The sequence below is a fragment of the Salmo salar genome, chromosome ssa07 (genome assembly GCF_905237065.1).
Source record: "Salmo salar chromosome ssa07, Ssal_v3.1, whole genome shotgun sequence".
Classification (NCBI taxonomy): domain Eukaryota; kingdom Metazoa; phylum Chordata; class Actinopteri; order Salmoniformes; family Salmonidae; genus Salmo; species Salmo salar.
Window position 1 is genome coordinate 21,410,927 of NC_059448.1, and position 20,033 is coordinate 21,430,959.

The 20,033-nt window shown below is 43.0% G+C and overlaps 2 protein-coding genes and 1 long non-coding RNA gene across 5 annotated transcripts; 2 read left to right on the plus strand and 1 right to left on the minus strand.

Annotated features, from left to right (window-relative positions):
• Positions 1 to 4,351, plus strand: LOC106608749 (gastrula zinc finger protein XlCGF26.1). 2 transcript variants are annotated; one of them, XM_014206859.2, is made up of 3 exons: positions 1 to 287; positions 1,430 to 1,690; positions 2,599 to 4,351. In XM_014206859.2, exons 1-3 carry the CDS (start codon positions 117 to 119, stop codon positions 4,156 to 4,158), a joined length of 1,992 nt encoding a protein of 663 aa, XP_014062334.1. In that variant the 5' UTR covers positions 1 to 116; the 3' UTR covers positions 4,159 to 4,351. The 2 variants fall into 2 exon arrangements, with proteins under 2 accessions (XP_014062334.1, XP_014062336.1); XM_014206861.2 differs by lacking the exon at positions 1 to 287 and adding an exon at positions 376 to 1,154.
• A 212-nt stretch (positions 4,352 to 4,563) lies between these two features.
• nectin4a (nectin cell adhesion molecule 4a) lies at positions 4,564 to 20,033 on the minus strand. Of its 2 annotated transcripts, XM_014206863.2 has the most exons (13): positions 20,015 to 20,033; positions 19,527 to 19,638; positions 16,306 to 16,427; positions 16,120 to 16,195; positions 15,584 to 15,751; positions 13,902 to 14,180; positions 12,491 to 12,608; positions 9,055 to 9,206; positions 8,635 to 8,794; positions 8,421 to 8,496; positions 8,198 to 8,260; positions 7,688 to 7,867; positions 4,564 to 7,496 (listed from the first exon to the last, which is right to left on the minus strand). In XM_014206863.2, the coding sequence occupies exons 2-13, from the start codon at positions 19,579 to 19,581 to the stop codon at positions 7,104 to 7,106; spliced, it is 1,842 nt and encodes a 613-aa protein (XP_014062338.1). In that variant the 5' UTR covers positions 19,582 to 19,638; positions 20,015 to 20,033; the 3' UTR covers positions 4,564 to 7,103. The 2 variants fall into 2 exon arrangements, with proteins under 2 accessions (XP_014062338.1, XP_014062337.1); XM_014206862.2 differs by lacking the exon at positions 20,015 to 20,033 and having other exon boundaries at positions 19,527 to 20,008.
• Positions 19,119 to 19,869, plus strand: LOC106608751 (uncharacterized). Its single transcript, XR_001329573.2, has 2 exons — positions 19,119 to 19,333; positions 19,518 to 19,869. It is a non-coding gene; the product is annotated as an uncharacterized lncRNA (long non-coding RNA).

Here is a 20,033-nt window from a genome sequence, read left to right on the forward strand (position 1 = left end):
CCGCCGTTAAACCCCACCGAAGAAGAAGAAGGTGTATCGTCATACTGTCTATGTATGTTGTTGTACTTTGTTAAAAATGTAACAATCGCTGTTGATAATTAACTACCAAATACAAGATGTGGCAGCCAGATCCTTTCCATAATGAGTTGGTATCTATTATGGATGAATTAATGATGTCGTTTGAGGATGAAATTGACAAATGTATGGCGGTCACAGTCTTTTCCACACAACACAGCACAGACATTGTCGATGCAGGAAAGACAGGGGAGTCCAAGTTGGAGGTAAAAGTAAGTGGCTAACTTTACTTTTACAAATAAAATATTTAATAATCCATCCAAAATCACCACTTCCTATGTTTTGCAGTGTTAAATGACACTAATACAATATTTGTTGTTCACAAATGTTTCATTTCGTTATAACGAGGTTGGTAGCAACGTGAAAATCGTTGTGGAAATCTGTTGCAGTCGACTACAAAACCCACAATGCAATGCTCTCTCTGGGCTGGCTGGCTAGTTAGGTAGCCGAACACAATTACCAGCATGTGAAGTAGCTAGCTAGTAGTAAAATCGTCTAAACACACTGCACTATCAATTTAGGGGTCTACAATTAGACCATGTTCAATTTGCAGTTCGTCTCTGAGGCAGACGATGCAAAGTACAGACGTTGCTATGGCACCAACGGCCATTTTCCCATTGACACAAAGGGCGCATTGCATGATGGTAGTTACTAATTTGGTACACTGTTTAGATAGAACACATCAAATGGTCCGTTCGTAAATTCGCTCGGGCTATCTACTCTGATTTCAGAGTACTCATCTGAGTGTGACAGAGCGCAGAATAACTGATGAATTTATGAACGATCGACACCGCTTGAAAATGGCCTGTGTTAGTAAACCTCGCCGGAAAAGCGTAATTAAATTGTTGCTAGCTGTACAGTTACAGTCACCAATACTCTGGATAACATGAAAATAGCCTAACCAGCTCTGCTAGGGCGAGTAAAATTACGAACGCCCAGAGCGCACTCCAGATTGAATTTACGAACAAACCCAAAGCAAAATATATATACTTTGTCATGACGATATAACTAGATTGGTGTGTTCTAGACAAGTATATATCCTTACCATATATTGGTAGGTTTGGCGATCTGGAGTGCAGGTAATTATTTAAGAGTTTTAATATGTGTTTTGTTATCCTTTATCTCCAGTGGTGAGAACGGACCACTTAGAAGTTAAATTATGGGGAAAATAGTTATTTTACTCACTCATAGAAAATATACTACTATCCTCAAATTGACAGGAGTTTCATTTCAGGGGGTGGATTATCCCTTTAATTAACGTATGAGCTAATTAGTTTTCTATCCATAGTCAAACAGCTTGAAAACAGGTTTTTGTGGAATGAAAAATATATCTATATATGTTCTCTTGTTCTAGGTCCAGTTGAAATGTGTGATGAAACAGTTCGTGACACAGACTATTATCAAAATCAACCACTTGATCTCCAAAGGTACTGCAGCTCTGTGTTCAAAGATATACCAGAGTCAAAGTGAGGTTAAATCTCTGAAATGTAAGCTATTGGAGATGACTGACGGTAAGGAGATACCTGAAAAGACAGTGGGAAGAACCCCACAGACAGTGGAAGAGGAGGAATGGACGGGATTACCATATTCACCGGAACTTGCAGAGGATTTGGAGGTATGTTATATTTAACATGTTTGTGTTGGGGTAGGTTCCTTGTTCCTTGTCAATCTTTGGCTTATTGGTGAAATCAGCAATCAGACAATGTCTTCTTTAAGTAAATCAATCAAACCTTTATTAATGCAATTGCAGACAGATGTTGACAACGGAACCACAGCATGTATGTTTCAGAGTAAGTTCTGCAAAATAAAACAGGTCAAAGTTGCTTTAATATTCTTGCAGTCAACCCCTAGTGATGTAACTGCCTACGTCAACACCTTCTACTCATGAGACCAAGCCCATGGATATACAGTTATACAAACTTGCAGGAGAAAACAATAGTCCAGTGTTTTCTAAGGGCTCAACAGTAATTTTCCATTCCCGTGTGGTTTATTAGTATGTCTGACTTGTCTATTTACTCCCCTGCAGGGGTCTTTTTAGCCTTGAGGCGCTTTCTCACAGACACCCTGTTTTGACCGCAATGGCTCACACATCTCTGACCATTTCTTATAAGAGGCAGAGACTAGAAAAGAACTGTGGAACAGTATTAAACTTTATAATGAATATATTACTAATCTGTGGTCCAGGACCCTATAAATGTAGTGGGGGAGGGTCTTATAGCCCTTCCCCTTCTATTAATACAACATAAGCATAATCAATTATTATAATACATCAATCATTTGGTGCAGACCCTATCATGACCCCAAGGTGACCTCTATCATTTGCATGAATTATGCAGTCCAAGGGTCTGCTGTTATCAGTGGGCATGAGCTCTTTACTGTTATTATCCTTGAATACCTGGACTGACATGTACTGCCATTGTACCATTGAGCAAGGCACTTAACTCCATAACCTGCATCGGGGGTGCTGCTCTGTGACTGTGTGTGTGTATGTTGGAGATCCAATGAATTTTTTTTCTCTCCCAGGTTGACGTGCCAACTCCCATTGATGACGCTGACAAGACTTCAAATTGCAAGGAGACCACGATCAGAGTTAAAACCATAGAGATGAAACAATGCTTTATATCTTTGGCAAAATTACCTTCCTCACTCACTAAGTCTAACAAACAGGGGCCAAATACAGCCGAACAGGCAGCTAGTAGGCCTACAGACAGAGAGGCAGAAAGCAGGCCTACAGACATTCAGGCCCTAATTACAGATGCACAAAGTCTCAGTGGGGATTCTGTGCTGTTCACTATACCCAGGAGGGAAAAGAAGAGAACAGAAGCACCCATGGTGGCACAATCAGACGGAAGTAAGGAGAACGCAGACGATGACCAATGGGAGGAGGAGAATGCTAATGCCGGACAAACCTCGAGTGACGAATCTCTCCACAACAGAAAGCCAAGGCCAAACAGGAAACAAAATAAGACTACCAACACCAGGAAAGAGTACCTCTGTCCGGACTGCGGTAAGGTTTTTAAGAAATTATGTAATTTTAAACAGCATCAACGGACTCACACAGGAGAGAGACCTTATTGTTGTGAATTATGTGGGAAATGTTTCCCGACTGCTTGGAAGCTCAGAAATCACCAATTAGTGGTCCACAGGAGAGAGAAGCCGCTTGAATGCCCATCATGTGGAAAGTGCTTTGCAACAAAGAGTTATTTGGACAAACATGCAAGCGTTCATTCAACAGAGAAACCGTTCCGATGCCTCGTGTGTCAGAAATGTTTTAAAAGTAAAAATGGCCTCAAGGAACATACAATGTTGCACAATTCAAATTCAAACTCATATGCTTGTGACAAATGTCCAAAAACCTTTGTAAAGTTGAAATACCTCAAGAATCACCAGCTAACTCACAGTGGAGGAGGAGCTCACCGTTGCGAATTGTGTGGAAAAGGTTTCAAGTCTCCTTCCGAACTCAAACAGCACCAAGCATCAGTCCATAGGGGAGAGAAGCCGTTCCAATGTCCAACATGTGGGAAGTGCTTCGGAAAAAAAGAAAATTTGAAAATTCACGCAAGTGTTCATTCAGAAGAGAGAGCATTCCAGTGCTCTCAGTGTCGGATGTTTTTCAAAACCAAGTATACGCTTAGCGACCATAAGAAGACGCACACGGACTCCAAGCCGTATGCTTGCGGCAAATGCCCAATGACCTTCATTCGGTCGAGGTACCTCAAGATGCATCAAGCCTCGCACCTGACCAGCAAGCCGTTAGCGTGCAGCCACTGTGGGAAAGGCTTCAAAGGTGAACGTGAGCGCAAGAGACACGAACGCACACACACCGAAGAACCCCCTTATACCTGTGACGAATGTGGCAAGGGTTTCTATAAACACGAATCGTTAAAAGTCCATGTAGCCTTGCACACCGGAGAGAAGCCGTTCGCCTGTGATTACTGCGGTAAAACCTTTGCTCTGGCGTCCTACCTTAAAACCCATGTAGCAAAATTTCACTCTGTGACTGAACTCCATGTCTGTGGGAAATGTGGCAAAAAATATAAGGATATCATACATTTCAGAAGCCATATGGTTCAGGGTTGTTGAGAGGAGGCTGCGGCATTGGTTTGTTTGACTTCAATTGTTTTCTCTCTTTTTAATATTGGAGGGAATCTAATACCCCTTCCTAAACAAAGCCCTGGGAGGACGCAGGTTAAAGGCACAACTTGTAACTTTCATTCTGACAATGCTTTGACGTTCATTGTGAATAAAGTTGTAATATGTTCTTGTCATACTACAATCATGCATGTTTACTTTTTAATCGATATACAACCATTAAACTTTTCTATATGACAGAGAACAGTACTGCCCTACCAAGCAAAAAGGCAGTAACTGCTCATAACGTCGATACTGAGAAAAATAGCTTTTATTTGCCTTGGTTTCACAGAAACTTTAAGCAGTTACTGCTAACATGACCCCCGTTTTCTCCAAAACACAGTACAAGAGGCAGGATACTTGTCCACATGATTAAGCATGTATTTAATGTAGCAAAAATGACACATTTTCGACCAAAGGAGCAGTTACTGGCTTTTTGCTTGGTAGGGCAGTGTACCACACAAGTTTTGAAATGATTTTGCTAAATGTCAGATATAAGGCTATATTTATTATTGGTTTGGAGTGACTATCACCCAGTCACTACTCAACCACGACTCAAACCCTCAAGAAGTTTATTTCACAATAATACATTGAGCAGACATACACCCTCCCTGAATTAACACATCTCCGTGTTTAGAAGATATGCAGGGATGGATTTAGTGATGTGAAACAGTTGTTGCAGATAGAAATAGAATGAATAGAGCTGACACGATTCCTTATTCTACCAATCATGTCTGTTCGACATGATACATTTCTGAATCGGAACGTTCTATATCAACATCCTTCTGAACAGGCCACAGTTGTGGCTAATGTAGCACGTGGTTAGGTCCAGGAGTTTTCACATGACCTCGCCAGGAAAAACTCAGTTCTCCAGACCCTTCAGCAAGATCCATGAACTTTCTTCCTCTCTTGCACTATCCACTAGTGCACACCAGGGGGCGGGGTATATACTTCCAACCTCTTACATTCTATGTAGGTATTACATTCACTCAGAAAGATCATAGTGTTACAGTATTATACAATGGAAAAATTGATATAGAAAACAGAATGATATTGCTACTCTCCTAAAGAAGTACATGTGCATTAAAAGAACAAAGTTCCACACATGAATCCCATACATACCGTACAAACCAGGGAACTACAATAAGCCATTTACTGGAATATGGCGTGAACGAAACCCACTTATAGAGATGTAGGTCGACAGCATGTCTGCGGCTGAAATGGCATCCTATGCCCTACATGGTGCACTTATTTTGACCAGGGGCTCTGGTCAAAAGTAATTAACTATGTAGGGGATAGGATGCCATTTCAGATGCACTCAATTAATTATAATACAGTAGAATCAGACATAATAATACTTCATATTGGCCTACAAAGCAAAGGCTCTTTTAACTGTATGTATACAAACATAGGCATATAACAGTTATATTGTCTAAATGTCTGGTGTAAGAAAATAGAACAATACTTTTACGTCCTCAGTTTTAGTAGACTTTCACATAGGATCTCACTGTTGTGTAAAACATTTCATATCAAAGCTGTTTTAACCTCTTGTCTAAAATGCAGTGGTGTAAACTACATAAGTAAAAATACTTTAAAGTACTACTTAAGTCGTTTTTGGGGTATCTGTAGTTTACTATTTATATTTTTGACTACTTTTACTTCACTACATTCCTTAAGAAAATTATGTACTTTTTACTCCATACAATTTCCCTGACACCCAAAAGTACTCGTCACATTTTGAACACTTAGCAAGACAGGAAAATGGTCCAATTCACACACTTATCAAGGGAACATCCCTGGTTATCCCTACTGCCTCTGATCTGGCAAACTCACAAAAAAAAATATCTGTTTGTAAATTATGTCTGAGTGTTGGAGTGTGCCCCTGTCTATCCATACATTTAAAAAAAACAACAACAAGCAAATCGTGTCAGGTTTGCTAATAAGACATTTGAAATGAGTAATACTTTTACTTTTGATACTTAAGTACATTTTAGCAATTCCATTTATTTTTGACACTTAAGTATATTTAAAACCAAATATTTTTACTCAAATAGTATTTTACTGGGTGAATTTCACTTGAGTAATCTTTACTTTACTCAAGTATGACAATTGGGTACTTTTTCCACCGCTAAAATGCAGTCTCTTTGGCTTTTGGCATCAAAGACTAGCGGGTTCAAAGTGTTGTTGTTTGTGCACACCCAAGTTCATGGCAAGGAGGAGTATATCTAGATAAACCCCTGCCACACTTAAAGTTAGAAAGATGGACTCCATTTTAGGGTGAACAGAACAGTATGTGTTGTATCCCCTCATCCAGAGGAAAGGAGGGTGAAAGTTCACCAACACATATGGATTCTTTCGAACGGGCAAGCGCTATTGGTGCATCTGCTGAATGCCTCTTCGCTGAGTTCAGTTAGGAGTCACTGCATTTGATGATATTCAACTCTTCTTTCTCGGTTACAGTGTCCTGTCATCAAGTCTTAGTAATAAAAAAATACAAAATATGTATTTTTAGGGTACAAAATCATGTAAAAGTCCTCTTGACGCTTCCTGGAGTGATCGTTATTGCTGTGATTTATTATATACAGTAAAATATTATGACTACTTCGGTCAATGTCCAACTTGACATTCATAAGCTTTTAATTTGTCCAGCTCCTCTCCTGTGAAACGTATGTGTATCTCTACACCAATCAGAAGCGTTATTTGTTCACCAATAAGAACCTTTACCTGTTGATCAAAAAATGTCTGAGAGCTCGGGGCGAAGGCAAGGGATGTTCTAGAAGTGAAAAGGAGGTAAACTGGCTGCCACCGGGGTATGCCACCACACTGGCGAGCACCTATCCCAAAGTCACGACCAATCCTTGTCGTATAGTGCGTCACCTGCCCTTGCACGGACCCGTCTATACAATCTGGGCCTTATGGATGAGGGGGGCGTGTGGGGATGGGATGCCGTTGGGCTGGGGTTTGGGTCTCAGCGTTCCGTTGTTCTGCTGGAAGTGATGGTTGTGTCCACGTTCCGCGTCTGAGATCTGAGAACTGTTGTCCTGGTCCTCTGACCTCCCCTGATCTAACCGACTCAACCTGGAGCTTGTCCCCCGCTCCCCCTCCACACTTTCACCCTCCTCCTCGTCGTCGTCTGTGACAGGAGGGTAGCTGCAGCTGAGAGGGGAGTGCCGTGCATGTAAACCCCCCTCTGTTGGGATGATGACGCTGCCGTTCAGGGACCTCAGTAGCTTGGTGGACTGTTCCATTGGGAAGGGAGACGGTTGGATTGGCAGGTGGAGACGGGTTCCCTGTGAGTCAAACAGAGACAAGGGGTAACCATGTGGTTAGAGAGAGGAAATAAATAACTAGGGCTAATTTGAGTATCACTATTTGCAACCTATACTAAACCTATGCGTTTAAAACGTTCTAATTTTCATAGCAATTTACAAGAAAGTGAGCATGCAATTCTTGATTCCTCATGCCTCTCACACACACTTACCAAAGACATAGTGCTATTCCGTACGTATGACTCCACCCTAAGTCTGTTCTCCTCCTCTCTGTCCATGGCTCTGTTCTCCCTCCCTCTTCGTGAAGAGTTGTTCAGAACAGGTCGACCCAGGTAGTCTAGTCCACCTCCCCCTACCAGAGTAGAGCGACTGTCCCTGATGCGCCCTGGCTCCTGGGTGTGAAGGAAAGAGAGATGGAGAGAGAAAAAGAGAGCGCTTTAAACACCACACATTTTGCACTGAAAAGTCTGATTTAAAATGGCTTCCGAAGCAGGAGTTCCAGAACAGAAGATGGAGAGAAAGCATGAAGTCTTAATAACGTAACGTTTAATTAGTATGAAGTATAATTCATATATGGTATGTGAGATGCACTACTTTTCACATATAAATGTTACTTAAAGAAAATAAGATTTGCTTGCCACTCAGAACTCAGCAGCCATGAATATGGAGGTTAAATCTAAAGGCTCCCCCGCATGCAGAGAAAGAGTGAAATTAAGACTGACCCCTAGAGAGGACAGACTGGTCCGCAGTGTCCCCTCCACTCTGAGAGGGATATTCTCCTCCATCTGAAAGAACAAGGGATGAGAGAGGGAGGTGGAGAGAAAGGGAGGGAAACAGAGAGAGAGGTAATGCTCATGGAATTGCAAGTATTTATTTACAAAAGGACTGCATGCCTAGGCTGTTGAGAAGAGACCACAGGTTGTAAGACATGGTAATATTATATACCTGTCCTCTAGCATCCGTACTGACTGAGTTGACTCTCCTGAAAGAGGCCTGCCTGGAGAGAGTACAGATCTCCTCCCTGAGAATGAGAGAAAGAGAGAGAAAAGCATTTTTAAATATTCTTAATTCAAAAAGCATTTACTGTTTTCAGCCTAACATTTGTCATTTAGATTCTAGAACAATTTTAAGGGAGTAACTGTGAGATTTGAAAACATACTTCTTCACAGTCAATTCTCTCTCCAGTTTCTTGTTTTTGCGTTTGTGGTGACGGGTCACTGAGATTACTATGATGACCATGATGAGTAGCAGTCCTCCAGCCACCCCTCCAACTATGATCATCAGGAGACTGTTGAAAGACACCGACTTCTGATACGCCTCTGTGGGAAAGGGACAACAGGAAGTGATGTCATATTCACAAACATAATCAACATACACATCATATTGAATACAGGAGTGAACATGTAATCCAAATGCTTAATTGGCACCATTAATATAATACAGAGTTGTTTTTTTTAGGAAAGAAACATGGAGGCCTACAGCAACAAACCAAAAAACATACATTGTGGACTACTGTAAAAAAAAAAAAAAAAAAGAAAGTGATTTGTTTTATATGACTCAGAGTGACAACACAACCTACCTGCCACAGTGATCTCCACCTCTGCTTTCCCGGTCCCCACAACGTTATAGGCCACACATTGGTAGATACCAGCGTCTGTCAGGCCGAGGGGCCTATTGAACAGCAGGGATCCATTCCCTGCCGTCACGCCCTCTGGTAAGTCTCCACCCTTCCTGCGCATAACAGAAATACTATAGCACTTAACATAGGGTTTAACAGAAGAATACAGTATATCCTACAATAATGGGCTGAATGTCATAACTCTATTAACGCCCAACACCACTCACTGAACCTGAACGCACCCTTTCAACACACCCAACAGTATTGTAAAAAACATCACATTCAAAACAACAACACTAACCCGAACATCACAGCAGCACATCCCAAAATACAAATGACTACTGATCACCAAACAACACTAACCGTAAAGGTCAAATGAGCACCACAATAACATGAAGCAGGCCACAACAAACCAGGACCCGTATTCACAAAGCATCGCAGAGTAGGAGTTCTGATCTAGGATCAGTTTGGCTTTTTCAATCATGAATAAGAGGGGGGGACCTGATCCTAGATCAGCACTCCTACTCCGAGACATTGTGAATACGGGCCCAGAACTCCCATTTCAAATGTCTTATATCTGAACAACGGGCTACTATATACTTTTGAGTCCTGTTTTGGGCCTTTTGAACAGACCCTTTATGAGCCCCAATGTGCAGGAGAAAACAGAAACCGTAACATTTTACATAGACAGAGATCACACTGCCTGATAATGTTCTAAACAAATCCACAGTTTATCCTTCCTCCCCCGTCCCATGCCCACTTTGGCTCGATACTTTCCCACTTCCCCCATTCCTTGTCTTTCGACCCCTCCTATTCGGGGCCCACACTCATTCCTTTCTCTTCCCTCTCTAACCTCGCTCACCTCTCTCCCCCGCCCCCCCTTCCTCCCTCGTGTGAAACTGCGTCCTCTGTTTGCATTCCGCACAAGCTGCAACACGACAATATGACAGCACGGTTATTACTTCTCCTGCTGCTTTGCAATGAGGAATACAAAGAGGCAAACTGGTTTACCCGCTGGTGGGCGTCGTGTGCATTTTAAAGGGGAGTGAAAGTACACTACCGTACATATTTATTTGGACAGTGAAGCTAAAACGTTTAATTTGTCTCTATACTCCAGCATTTTGGATTTGAGATCAAATGTTTCATAGGAGGTGACAGTACAGAACGTCACTTTTTATTTGAGAGTATTTTCATACATATCTGTTTTACCGTTAAGAAATGAAAGCACTTTATGTATCTAGTCCCCCCATTTGAAGGTGCCATATGTATTTGGACAAATTCACTTCTAGTCTATTAAAGTAGCCAAAAGTTGTATTATTTGGTCCTATATTCCTAGCATACAATGAATATATCAAGCTTGTGTCTCCACAAACTTGTTGGATGCATTTTCAGTTTGTTTTGGTTGTGTTTCGGATCATGTTGCACCCAATTAAAATTATTTGACCTTTAATTTACCAGGTTAGTCTCATTGAGATTAAATCAAATCAAAGTTTATTTGTCACGTGCGCTGAATACAACAGGTGTAGACCTTACAGTGAAATGCTTACAGGCTCTAACCAATAGTGTAAAAAAGGTATTAGGTGAACAATAGGTAAGTAAAGAAATAAAACAACAGTAAAAAGACAGGCTATATACAGTAGCGAGACTACATACAGACACCGGTTAATCAGGCTGATTGAGTTAGTATGTACATGTAGATATGGTTAAAGTGAATATGCATATATGACGGACAGAGAGTAGCAGTAGCGTAAAAGAGGGGTTTGCAGGTGGTGGGACACAATGCAGATAGTCCGGTTAGCCAAAGTGCGGGAGCACTGGTTGGTCGGCCCAATTGAGGTACTATGTACATGAACGTATAGTTAAAGTGACTATGCATACATGATAAACAGAGAGTAGCAGCAGCGTAAAAAAAGGGGTTGGGGGGGAGACCTGGCCAAAATAGCAGTACACAAAGTTGCAAACACATTTACAACATAAAACACAAAGCACTACAGTTAAAAAAACATTTTACACATGGTTTGGGAAAGTGTGGTGCAATTAGGGGTGAAAATATTGACAGCCCCCCCCCCCCACTTCATTGTCCATCATAGTGTTTACCCTAGCTTTAAACTCATTTAAAAGGGACGAGCTCCTGTATTTCCAGGACCTTTTGAAGCGTGTTCCAATCGGAAGGGGCAGAGAACTGTAAAGCATTTCTCGTTAGCTCTGTACGTGCCTTAGTTTTCATTGGTCTGCTGGACAATGTAGTTACACAAATAAATGCTAGCTTCCCCTGTTATTGCTAATGGTGAGAGGTTAGCGTGTTTTGCGGGTATGATCTTTGTGGCTCTTTAACTTTCTTTCTCATCATTAAATCAGGAGCGTGCGGGCATCGTGTGTGTTTTAAGGAGGAGTGTACGTAAGTAAGTAGCGATGGAGTGTAACAAGAGATCTAAGTCTTAAGTATATAAGGGTGAGAGAGGGAATCAGTGTGAGTGTGTGAGCGTGCTGTCTGTGTGTGTGTGTGTGTGTGTGTGTGTGTGTGTGTGTGTGTGTGTGTGCGCGCTGTGTGTGTGTTACTAACACACAAACACGCCTTGCAGGTGTGTTCATGTGACTAACAGCTTAAGACTTGGTGACACATGTCTCACCCCACTAGTTTCATTGAAATGACATGGAAACAACATTGAGTCAACCAGTGTGTGCCCAGCGGGACATGATCCAGTAAAACACACATACAGTACCAGTCAAAAGTTTGGACGTCGTTTTGATGTCTTGACTATTATACTACAATGTAGAAAAGAATACAAATGAAGAAAAACCCTTGAATGAGTAGGTGTGTCCAAAATGTAGACTGGTACTGTACATCTTCCGCAATAGCAGACATAGGCCTAACTGTCACCTTTTTATTAATGAGACATTTTTATTTAGTCATTTCCAGTAGATGGTTTGTTCCACCTCCACCCTCTACCACACCCCGAGAATGGTTTAATCCACCATGCGGTATGTCTTCCAAAGGTTACCAGAAAAATGTGTCAGGTGAGAAACCACAAGAACTTCAGTCAGCTCCGCCTTTATTGGATTGCTTCCGCACAGCAATCATCACCGTGTATGACAATAGATCTGATACCGATGTTCCATTTAAACTGTCCCTGAACCAAAACGCTATTACCATGCCTCTAACCTTTGTTTAACCGTGTAACTCAACCAAATTATTATTGACAATGATAACCTGGCAAGTGGAACTCATAAAAACAACTCCTGACCTCCCCCCGTTTGGCTTAGTAACGCCATTAAAACTGACTAATAGAATTACCAGGAAATCAAACAAAAACAGATTATGCCAGACAGACAGAGCGTGAGTCAGTTGAGTCTGTCAGACAGACAGAGGCCAACAGGCAGGGAGGGCATGTGTTACCTGGTCCAGGTGAAACTCTGTGGTTTGGGGTTTCCTCCACTGACACAGCTGAGGGCAGCACCCTCCAGACCAGCATACCAGTTCTGATTAAACCCTGAGATCTCTGCATTGGGAGGATCTTCAATAGAGAAACAAGATCAGAGCGCAATTGATCATAACACACATGGACAACGCTACTACACGATAATATCCCATGTGTAGGCTTCACCGGGTCATTTGTCTGTGCATATTATTTACTAGCATGGTTAAGCTATTTGCCTTCTAACTGCAGGTACGAATTTCTGTAGCCTAACACAAGCTTGGTTTAATTCATAGTAGATATGGCAGCCAATGAGAGGGGCCCTCAAGAACGTTTTTCATTTCATTGAACAAAATTGGTGGGGATTAGCTGCAGATCTAGCTGGCTAGCTAGCAAAAAAAATCTGAACTCTGGCTAAAATGGAATGTAGGGAAAAGGAAGAACAGGATAAAAAAGACTTGGTCATATGTGCCCTTAACCCATTTATTTAGTAAAGTTGAGCAGCACGAGAAGATTGAGACAACAACGTCCCTGACAACAACGTCCCTGACACTGACAGTGAATCTGGTGACCGTGACAATGACAGGGAGCAGCAGCTGCATGGCAGAGTCAATTGAGGAAGGGAGGAAAGACAGTGTCATAATGAATTGAAGGCCTAATCGCCCAACATCAGTGCCCAACCTCACTAATGCTCTTGTGGCTGAATGGAAGCAAGTCCCCGCAGCAATGTTCCAACATCTAGTGTAAAGCCTTCCCAGAAGAGTGGAGGCTGTTATAGCAGCAAAGGGGGGACCAACTCCATATTAATGCCCATGATTTTGGAATGAGTTGTTTGACGAGCAGGTGTCCACATACTTTTGGTCATGTTGTGTAGCTATTTGTCTTGTAACTGCTGGTACGAATTTCTTTCGCCTTATCCAAGCTTGTGTTCATCATGGTAGATAAAACTTGCTTAAATCATTGGTAAATTATAGTAAAAAGCAATATACTCTGCCTTGGGAAATCAGATAGTGACTGCCCATACTGAGTAAGATTTTACACACAGGAGGGGGGCCCCTGGCTCTGCCTCACAAGCTCTGACCCTGGTAAACACCCTTTTTATGTACTCAAATAACTAGTCCACATCTTCTGGTGGTCTAGGTACACGAAGACCAGGGTTTGATCCCTGTCGCCACCTTTCCCACTTTGTGTCCTCCTAATCTGTCTCCCCGCTGTTTCTAATCGGTCTAAATAAAAAAGCAAAAATCTATTTGGGATGAAGCATAAGAGGTCAGAGGTCAAGCATAAAACATATATGACTTGTGAGCTGGTTTAATAAATAATTGGCAACCAAACTCAATGAGCTGTGCATAAAGTATCTAGAGTCGTAGCTATCGTGGAGTCTGAACTCACAGTGCACCACCAGGTTGTTGGTGATCCTGCGGGGTCCCTTCAGAGCAGGGTGCCTCACCAGACAGTCCAGTCTCATCCCGTTCATACTCCTCAGGGGGTGCAGGGAGAAGTGGGTGGAGACTGACCCGCCCACCGAGCTCCTGTTCTGTGACTGGCCCGTCAGGTCTGTGTCCCAGGTGAGGACGGGCGGGGGGCGGGCCACGGAGCGGCAGGAGGCAGCCAATCGAAAGGACTGGCCCTCGACAAGAATCACAGGGTCCAGGGAGGAGATGGGCGTGGCTGTGGGGGGGGTCAAGGGTCAAATGTCAAGGATCAAGAATGGTCACTTGTCAGACTTGCTTCAGGGACAGGAAGCAACCAAATCACTGGTCTTAGTGTTTGTGGAGGTGATTTTAGGACTAATCTTAGAACTGGTCTTAGTTGTTAGTTGGAGGTTAAGCTGTTCCTAGATCAGTGACATGATCCTTCAGGAGGTGGAAGTCACTAAGTACTGCAATAGGATCAGCTTTGGCATGACCCAAGCTGAGATCTAATATTCTCCATTAGGTAGGTGTTTAAAAAAAACCTAGATCAGCTCTTTGGAGGAAACTTGATCCTAAAAAACTCAAGAGAGCTGGATACACTGACTGTCACAAGAACAGTTCTTAATCGTTTACTGATCTTGTGGCTTACATGCTGACCAGACCGGACACGTCGTGTGCGCGAGCGTTGCAAAATACATTTAGAAATCCATGTTATTCAATTATTGCACCCACACTGCTCGTGCGTGTCAACGAGCGTCTGCGTTGCCAAGGGCTAAAATAGAAGTCATTCCTATTTCTGACGCAGATCGGGCTGCAAGTCCTGCCCCTCCCATCTCCTCATTGGTTTATAGAAGCAGGTACCCACGTGTCATCTCCTCATTGGTTATACCCACGTGGGTGATTGAAAGACGAACTGTTTTGCCGGTTGTCGTGGTAATACTATGAAAGTTTAGATGCCAATCACCATATAAGTTCAAAGATGGAAAAGCCTGGAAGGAGGAGAGATGACTAGAAACGATTCGGTTGACCGTTTTATGTGTGGATTAATTGTCGGAGTAGAGGACCTTGTACTTTTCAGGTAAAATAACAACTCAATGTTTATATCCCAGGACAAATTAGCTAGCAACAGCAAGCTAGCTAAATAGGTCAAATTAGCTAGCAAGTGCAAGCTAACTAGCTAAATTGCCATAAATGTTTAATGCTTTTCGACCTGTCCCCAAATTAATGTCATTGGTTCAGAGTTTGTTTTGATATTTTAACCTGCGTGTCGTGATCGCGTTTGGTGTAGGGGGACAAAATAAATTTATGCACGATAGCGCACGATGGCGCACGCGCACAGCCGGTTTGGGTTCCGTGTCATATGAATATTATTACCATAACTGAAGCTAATGTTTTAGCAATTAATACTACAACTGACACCTGTTCCCATCATTATCATTAACATCATCCTCATCAACACCATCATCATCCTCATCCTAATTATCATCAACATCCTCATCAACATCATCCTCATCCTAATTATCATCATCCTCATCATCATCAACATCCCACCAATCAGCCATTACTCTTTCCATTAAAATATATAGGCCATAGAAGGACATTATACTCTGTAAATCAAAGTGACACAATGAGTAAGGGGAAGTAGGGGGAGGAACTTACTCCACACGGTGAGTGACAGCTGTCGTTCAAAGTTCCCCGAGGGGAAGGTGCTGATGTGACAGCTGTACCTGCCCTCGTCTGACTCCACAGTGTTCATGATGATCAGAGACGAGTCCACCGTGGGTTCATTGCTGCCGAACCGCACACGCCCCGAGTACTGACCAAACTCTGAGAGAGAGGGGGAGGAGGAGAGAGATATAGAGAGCAAGTGAGATATTAGGGAGGCAAAAAGAGAGAGATGGAGAAGTAGCTAGGTTAAAAGTGCATGTGTAGTTTTGTCATCTACTTTAAATACAACTTCTGAGGCTTTGAGTGTTAGCAAAGAGGGTGAACTACCAATGTATTGTAGTGTCCTCGCTATGTGAGCCAGGTTACCATTCCCACCAAGTGGTTTAACCCTATTGGCCCAATGCATACGGTGTTTGCCTTTCACACCATTGACCCGGATTCGCTTCCTGCAGCGGCGTTCGCTATCAATATTATAAAAGAGAAAGATGGTTGCGACTACTGTAACACCTACTGTATATGTGACCTACCTGTTTGTCCGGCAGTGTGGTGTACTGTGATGATCTGGTCCTTGGTACCATCTGCTCTCTCCTTGGTCCAGGTGACCTGTGACAAGGAGAGGCGAGACAACATCATGTTAGGGACAACTTTTCTAAGATAATGCTCTGTACAACATATCCGGTTTTATGGGTACTGTCGTAAATTATGCTTCAGACCTGAACCACCACCTGGCCCACTTCCACCTTGAACCGGCAGGGCAGCCGGGTCTCAACCTCGGTCAAGGACTGCACCGAGAACGCGGGAGATTGTTCCTCAAAGTCCCCCTGCACCACAGCAACTGGGGAAGAAAGAAGAAGGGTGGGGAGGAGAAAGAAGAAGGGTGGGGAGGAGAAAGGGAGAAAGAAGGGGGAGAGAGAGAGACTTAATTGATGACTTTATTGTCCCCTTGGGGAAAATGTGTGTTATCGTAAACATCATTATAGAAAACACAACATAAAGACAATTACAATATAGCGAGATACAATACAATGTCACAGTGTAGAGTATAGAGAGATAGAGAAAGAGCAGAGAGATAGAGGTTAAGAGAAAGAGAGAGGGTGTGAGAGAGAGAGGGGGGAGAAAGAGCAGCGAGATTGAGAGCGGGGGGGTGGAGAAAGAGCAGAGATAGAGATTGAGAGGGGGGGTGGAGAAAGAGCAGAGAGAGAGAGAGAGAGAGAGAGAATGAGAGGTTGAATGACATTAGGGAGACTGTGCACTGAACCATGACTGAGGATTAGTACCCTGACCCTCTTCTCAGTGTCCTTCCGTAAACGTTAGGGGATGAACGACAGAAAGTATGAGAAAAGGTGTAGAGAACAGAGAGATGTGGAAAGTCTGTTTGCAAAGAAGATAGAGAGGCCAAGAGATGGGGGGGAAGGAATTTAAGAGAGCACCACAAAGAAAAGGAGGCAGTCAGAGGGAGGACGGAGAGAAACAGGTGAATGAAAGCAAGTGATTAGATGAGAAGACATGTTGCTTGACTTGTTGCACTAGTTAACTCTCCATACCAATTCATAGTGAACCCTTTAGTGTCCAGAGAAACACACACCTCACACACACGTATGCGTGTACACACACACACACAAACACATGCATATACACGTCCTCGCACTGTCAACTGCGTTTATTTTCAGCAAACTTAACGTGTAAATATTTGTATGAACCTAACAAGATTCAACAACTGAGACATAAACTGAACAAGTTCCACAGACGTGACTAACAGAAATTGAATGTGTCCCTGAACAAAGGGGGGTCAAATTCAAAAGTAACAGTCAGTATCTGGTGTGGCCACCAGCTGCAATAAGTACTGCAGTGCATCTCCTCATGGACTGCACAAGATTTGCCAGTTCTTGCTGTGAGATGTTACTCCACTCTTCGACCAAGGCACCTGCAAGTTCCCGGACATTTCTGGGGGGAATGGCCCTAGCCCTCACCCTCTGATCCAACAGGTCCCAGACATGCTCAATGGGATTGAGATCTGGGCTCTTTGCTGGCCATGGCAGAACACTGACATTCCTGTCTTGCAGGAAATCACACACAGAACGAGCAGTATGGCTGGTGGCATTGTCATGCTGGAGGGTCATGTCAGGATGAGCCTGCAGGAAGGGTACCACATGAGGGAGGAGGATGTCTTCCCTGTAACGCACAGCGTTGAGATTGTCTGCAATGACAACAAGCTCAGTCCGATGATGCTGTGACACACCCTCCACCTCCAAATTGATCCTGCTCCAGAGTACAGGCCTCGGTGTAACACTCATTCCTTCGACAATAAACGTGAATCCGACCATCACCCCTGGTGAGACAAAACCGCGACTCGTCAGTGAAGAGCACGTTTTGCCAGTCCTGTCTGGTCCAGCGACGGTGGGTTTGTGCCCGGCGACATTGTTGCCGGAGATGTCTGGTGAGGACCTGCCTTACAACAGCTCTATAAGCCCTCTGTCCAGCCTCTCTCAGCCTATTGCGGACAGTCTGAGCACTGATGGAGGGATTGTGTGTTCTTGGTGTAACTCGGGCAGTTGTTGTTGCCATCCTGTACCTGTCCCACAGGTGTGATGTTCGGATGTACCGATCCTGTGCAGGTGTTGTTACATGTGGTCTGCCACTGCGAGGACGATCAGCTGTCCATCCTGTCTCCCTGTAGCAATGTCTTAGGCGTCGCACAGTATGAGCATTGCAATTTATTGCCCTGGCCACATCTGCAGTCCTCATGCCTCCTTGCAGCATGCCTAAGGCACATTCACGCAGATGAGCAGGGACCCTGGGCATCTTTCTTTTAGTGTTTTTCAGAGTCAGTAGAAAGGCCTCTTTAGTGTCCTAAGTTTTCATAACTGTGACCTTAATTGCCTACCGTCTGTAAGCTGTTAGTGTCTTAACGACTGTTCCATAGGTGCATGTTCATTAATTGTTTATGGTTCATTGAACAAGCATGGGAAACCGTGTTTAAACCTTTTACAATGAAGATCTGTGAAGTTAGTTGGATTTTTACGAATTATCTTTGAAAGACAGGGTCCTGAAAAATGGACGTTTCTTTTTTTGCTGAGTTCACACACACACACGTATGTGCGTACGCATGCACGCACAACCTGTGTGTTTTCAGGTAGAACTGTAAACTCATTAACCTATTTGATGTAGACATAACCAGTAATGCTACATCATCTATAATGTCACACTGTTCTGCCAAGTCACAACATTGTTGATCCTCAAGGAATGAAGTCCTGATTGCCATCTGACTGCCTCTCATCCCCTCTGTGCATGAATAAACACACATTGTCACATTTAACACACACACACACACACACAGTCAGCCTCTCTCTATGTCTCAGCCTCTGCCTCACACAAACAATGTCACTGTATTCTTAATGCATAACAGTCATTATACGTCAACATCTATAAATACAGTAGAGAACGATAGACGCCGGCTGCAATCCTTCTCTGATCCCCATACAGACATACTTGTGTGTGTGTGTGGGTGTGTGTGTGTGGGGGGGGGGTAGAAAAGGAGAGATAGAGAGAGATAGAGAGAGAAAAGGAGTCGGACTGAATAGTAAACATGAGGGAGGGAAATTGATTAACCACAACCGGTTTTTCCAGAAATATCAGACAACTCCTCAAGTGTTGTTCATCTAATCCAGAAAAGACGAACCCAAGAAGCTGGACAAGAGCCAAAGTTGGCAGTAGCCTACTAATTATATAAAAAACGACTTGGTAGGTAAATTACTATAATAAATAGGACAACAGGTAAACCAAAATAAAAACGCAGAGCTTTAGTTAACTTTCAATATATTTGTCATTATTATGTGAAACTTTCTTAGCAAATGATATTGCCTTACTGAGTCATATTGCAGTGTTATAACTATTGCTCATGGTCTAAACATTAAATCATGAATAGATCACTTACTGAAACTCCCAAGGATCCACAGCAGCGGTGTCAGTCCGCCCAGGAGCGATGCCATTCTCCCCGGTTCGGTGGAGTGGTCCGCCCGACTGCTCCTTGGTAGTCCTGAATACGGCTAAAGGTGTGTGGTCTATTACAATGCTGGAATCAGTCAGGACATTGGTCCAAGAAGTCCCGCTCAACCTCAGACAGTCAACTTTTTTTCATCCAATTCCAAATCGAAGACAAGAAGTGTAAAGAAGTGTAAAAGCAGTATAGATCTTAGGTATAGCCAAAATGTATGATTCAATAATGTGTTGTATGCTGTTGTTGGCCCATCTTACTCCAATAAATCCTTTGGAAAGTTGCTCTCCCTTCGTGCGAAATTTGTTGCCTATTCCTTTTTGCGTTTTGGCAAAATAATAATTGACGGCTAATGAAATAAACAGTGTATGTTCTGTTTCTTTCACACCATATTCTGACTTCACAAAAGTAGGAGTGGTTCAGCCTACCTGTTTTCTTGGATACACC